Source organism: Vipera berus (assembly GCF_964194415.1).
Source record: "Vipera berus genome assembly, chromosome: Z".
Taxonomy (NCBI): Eukaryota; Metazoa; Chordata; class Lepidosauria; order Squamata; family Viperidae; genus Vipera; species Vipera berus.
In genome coordinates this window covers 23,430,290-23,435,257 of record NC_138205.1, presented here as the reverse complement: position 1 = coordinate 23,435,257, position 4,968 = coordinate 23,430,290, and the positions used below count along the sequence as shown (strand labels likewise).

Genomic DNA, 4,968 nt, shown 5'->3' with positions numbered 1-4,968 from the left:
AAGCAAAAGCGAAAGTAAAACTTTCCGGGGAATTCCCCGTTAAGGCCTCCTCTCACTAAAGAACGCCATAGAATACGTAGATTCTTCGACCAAGCAAGCTCCAATCAGCGCGATCCTAACCTTGCTCGGTCCGAAAGTTGCGTGTGACGGGAACCAATGGAGCAGCGGAGAAGACCTTTTGGTCGTGTCGCTGCCTCCGCCCTTTTGGATTCATTCCTGTTGTGCCATTTTTTTTCTCCTCCAGGGGCTCTGCAACCTCCCCAGAGGCATCTTATTCTCTCTCTCTCTCCCTCTCGCTTTGGTAAGGAAGACGTGCAACCGATATCCTGCAGTTCCCATATTTGACGATCCTCGGCCCTGCCGCAAAGACGTCTGGATGACAGCTCCCATAATCATTCACAGGCTTCGCTGTCAGGATTTGGGAGCAGGTGAAGCTCAAAATCTACCACGTTATTTACCCAGAGCGAAACGGAGATTCAGTCTTCCTCAAGCAGTGGGTCCTGTAACTTCAGTTTTGTTCAGCGAGGAATTTCGCTGAAGGGGGAAGGAAGATTAATCCCGCCTACCGCTTGTACGAACTGGATCTTTCAGAACTTCGTAGCTGCGCGATAATCTGCTAATAATCCACCGAAGGTGCAGTTTGACTTGTATAGTTCTTGTTGGGTGTGAGTTTCTGTGTATAATACATTCGGCTTGCCTAAACCAACTACTGATGCTGCTGCGTACAATGTTTGAAATGATGCCTGGAGTTGGATAATCTGTTCCGGGCATATTTCCGCTCCCCAACAGACCTATTGTTGGAACAGACTTCACCCATATGTTACAATTGACCAAAAATCGGGTATCCTATAAGAGCATAAAAAAGGCTGAGCGCCAAAGAATTGAGGCCTTAGAACTGTGGTGCTGGAGAAGACTCCTGTGAGTCCCTTGGACTGCAAGGTGATCAAACCGGTCAGTCCTAGAGGAGATCAACCCTGACTCCTCTTTAGAAGGCCAGATCCTGAAGCTAAAACTCAAATACTTTGGCCACCTAATGAGAAGGAAGGACTCACTGGAGAACTGCCTAATGCTGGGAAAGGTTGAGGGCAATAGAAGAAGGGGACAACAGAGAATGAGGTGGATGGATGGAGTCACTGAGGCAGTAGGCGTGAGCTTAAATGGACTCCAGAAGATGGTAGAGGACAGGAAGGCCTGGAGGAACGTTGTCCATAGGGTCGCAATGGGTCGGACATGACTTTGCAGCAAAAAAATATGGATAGTTCAAAGATCTGGATAAACTCAATCTTTCAGCAGGCACAATGCCCAGGTGAGTTTACCTTTTAAAATGAAATTTGGGCGCTAAAATAACTATGCCCTGATTTCTGCCTGTACAGATGTTTAATGAAGACAGGAATGCCACCCATTTCAATCAATGACCCTGGGCGGCTTAGAATTCCACATCCTCTTTCTTCCTCCCTCCTGCTTCTACAATCTTTTATTTTTATATGGCAGGCCATAGCCTCCACCATCTCTGAGTCAGCATGACAATTGGTGTCCAGTAACCAGTCTGAGTCTTCCCTTGACTGCAACTGTTTCAAATTGCAATCTGAAGGATCTCCTTTCTTGAAGAGTCTACCCATCCGAACACATCTAGCAGGATGGGCATGCTGCAGATCCTGTCAGCCAAAGAGTGTAGACTGGCAGGGACTGGAAGATGGTCTTTTCCCAGAGTGTCCCCTGATCTATGGAACATCCTTGCTTCAGAGATTAGAATGGCCCCAACCCTGTTAGTCTTTTGTAAGCCTAAAAATCTGACTATGTTCCCATACCTGGGGTGCTGAAAGTGATAAGGGCCCAGTTTCCTGGCTGTACTGTTAACTTGCCAAGTATCTTGGCTGCTATGTATATTTATTTGGATGTTTCTATTTTTATTATTTTAAAATGTTTTAATATTTGGATTGTAATATCTTTTTTGAAGGATGTGAGATGGCTCAGCAGTTAAAGATGCTGAGCTTATCAGCTGGAAAGCTGACAGCCTGGGATTGAGACCTGAATGCTGTGCGATGGTTTGAACTCCCGTCCTTGCCCCAGCTCCTGCCCACTTAGCAGTTCGAAAGCAGGCAAACGTGAGTAGATAAATTGGTACCACTTTGGTGGGAAGGTAACAGTATCATATGATCCTCAGTGTATAATCATTCTGGCTACATGACCATGGAAATGTCTTTGGGCAACATTGCCTCTCTCAGCTAAGAAACAGAGATGAGTGCCATTCCCTAGAGTCAAGCACAACTGGAGAAGGGAAACCTTGGCCTTTAGCTTTATATTTTTTGAATTTTAAGCCACCCAGAATCATTGATTGAGATGGGAAGCTACAGAAATTGAATAAATAAATGAAGTTACTACAGTTACCTTTTTGTTTCTTAAATAAGCACATTTGCCCACTTTGAGAATGCACCTAGACTGTGACAGAATAAGGGGTTTGTGCAACACTGGATTTGAAGGGCGAGGAAGTAGACAGGGACACTCAGGTTGTGTCTGTCAGCAACTTGTTAAAGCAGTGGCCTCATTTACAGAATGGCATGATTTTTTGTAGCAGTGGAATCCCAGGAAAAAGGCACTTTTGGTTTTATGGAGTTGCTGACAGTTGCTGACAGATGTGTTCTGAAGCATCTTTTCATATTTTTTTAATATAAAGAACATAAAAATTAACAGAAATGGATACAGAATAAGCAGAACAAGGAGAGAGAGAAAAAATTTGCAGAAAGGATAAAGAAGAAAAAGAAACAAGAAGTTTCCGATTTCCTTTGCAGCAAATACAAGTGTGATTACTCTATGACTACAAAATACCTACATTTTTCTGTTATCCAACTTTAAATCATCAAATCACAACTGCATTTTTTTCCTGTTTCATGCAAGAAGTTTCCAAGTCAGCCATAAATACAGGAATTGTCTTTTCTTTAATCAAAAAAGTTATCTCTTGCCATCTCTGCAAGTTCCATCATCTTCATCAACCATTCCTCCATTGTGTGAAGTGTGTAACCTTTCAATTTTTAAGCATAAAATAATTTTGCTGACATCTTTCCTCCTTGAATACAAAATCCTGCACATTGATACAAAATGCTACTTTAACTAAATCTGATTTGAACTTCATTAACTCATGGGCTGGAGATAAGATGGACATGTGTGATGAAAGTTGCCATGTCATGTCAGGGTCTTGGTCCATGGAGAGAATAGAGAATGGTATGTAGATGCCTTTGGAATCCTTAATGATGCTAAAGACCTACACCATTGTGCCAGAATGCTAGATGAAAGCTGGCCTCCCATAATCAAACATTCCTGAGAATTTGTACAGATGTGTGATAGAATCAGGCTTCACACATGTCATCAAAATAAGGAAAGTCAATAAAATTGGTTTAATATTAGTTTGACACTGTAAGCAAGTTCAGTTGGAAAATAGCTCATAGAACATCTTAATAATCAAAGAAACCATATGTAGGTTAATGATTGTGCAAATTCAACCTGTTGTGCCCACTACTACCTTGTTTTTTAAACTATTGACTTCAAGATGGTGTTGATTTTTAGTAGCCTCATACACCTTTTCCAGGATGATCTGTTTCCAGTTTGGACCTTGAGATCTTCCACACCCATTACCATTCTAATCAAGTGCATCCACCTTGCTGCTAATCATCCTCTTCTCTTTTCTTCTTTTTAAAATTGTAATATAGCTGAATTAGAGTATGTCCTTTTCTCTTGAGTTTTGAGCATCCTCTTTCTCCATCACTAAAATAGGATTCAGCTAGTAGTTTATCAGGCTCTGTATCTGTAATGGGAGAAGATGCTGTCTTGTCTTTAATGTGACAACAGTTTTGGGCTAGCCCTGGTTTATCATAGCCCCATGAATTTGTATGGTCCCTGCAGAATTTCTTCTCAGCCCTATTATAAAAACATGGTACGATTGTGAGCTTAAAATGTACACATATGAGAAAGTGCATCAGCTCTTTTTGATATTGAAGCATTGGTTTTAGAAGGCAGCTGTGTACCAGTAAAGAATAAAACCCACAAGATTAAGATTACAGAATCAGTCTATAGCAGGAGAGACAAATATCATCAAATTACAATAATTATGTAGTTAAAAGTACTGACAGTACTAAAGAAACAGATAGAAACTCAGGAGATTCCTTAGATATTAGCTTTTAACATGGCATGCTTAGCTTTCAAACCAGATTAGTAAGGTTTTTGCACCACCATCTTACTTCCTGTGGCAGGCAGCTGTTTAACCAAAGTGTAGTTTTGCAAATACTAAACTGTAAGTTCACACAAGATGCTAAGCCAAACTCAAACAAATTATATAATAATAGCTCTCTTTGGCTATTTTCTATGAGACATTGAAATCAGGGCTCTGCAAAAGTTGAACTAATGGAATAAACCATTGACTGAGCTCATCCATATTAAATTAATGAGTAAAACAAACTATGGTTTGATATCTATGAACACATTATTTTGCTTTATAAATATTGGTGTATTTATTTTTTTCAATTTAGGCACCACCTGACAGCAACTGACTTTTGTTTATGGCTAAATATTGTGTGAATAGCTTATTCCATAAATCTTACTTCAATAATTATAATCCATTCCTAGAATGGTATTAGAAATCAAACCACAGTTTATAAAATTCCCTTTCCTAGGTTGGTGACTTCAATGTGGCTTCTGCTCCCATCATTCTTAGCCCATCATAGTCAATGACTAATGGAGAATAAAACTGAACTTTTCCATAGTACAGCAAAGTTGGGGAAGATTGCTTTAAAAAGTAATAGATACAGTGGTCAATTCCTTTATTGCTACAACAAAACATTGTTAAGGTTTTTTGGGAATTTCAAACTGAAATCTATCTGCTGTCAAAACTCTCCTGTCTTTTGAGCCCAAACAGTGAATTGTAGTTTAAACATTTTTGAATCAAGATATCTCAAGTCCTATGATTTAAATATGTAC

General features: G+C 40.1%; 1 protein-coding gene across 6 annotated transcripts in view; it reads left to right on the top strand.

Moving 5' to 3' along the window:
- The window catches only part of LOC308677206 (serine protease 27-like), a 63,478-nt gene that overhangs the window by 40,619 nt on the left and 17,891 nt on the right, over nt 1-4,968 (top strand). Inside the window, exons 1-2 of one of the 6 annotated variants that reach the window (XM_081343419.1) lie at nt 379-428; nt 1,958-2,105. The exons of 2 other annotated variants lie outside the window; for them this stretch is intronic. In XM_081343419.1, the coding sequence (XP_081199545.1) occupies nt 2,033-2,105 (73 nt within the window). In that variant the 5' untranslated portion in view covers nt 379-428; nt 1,958-2,032. 3 more of the 6 variants (XM_081343418.1, XM_081343420.1, XM_081343421.1) reach the window with 3 other exon arrangements.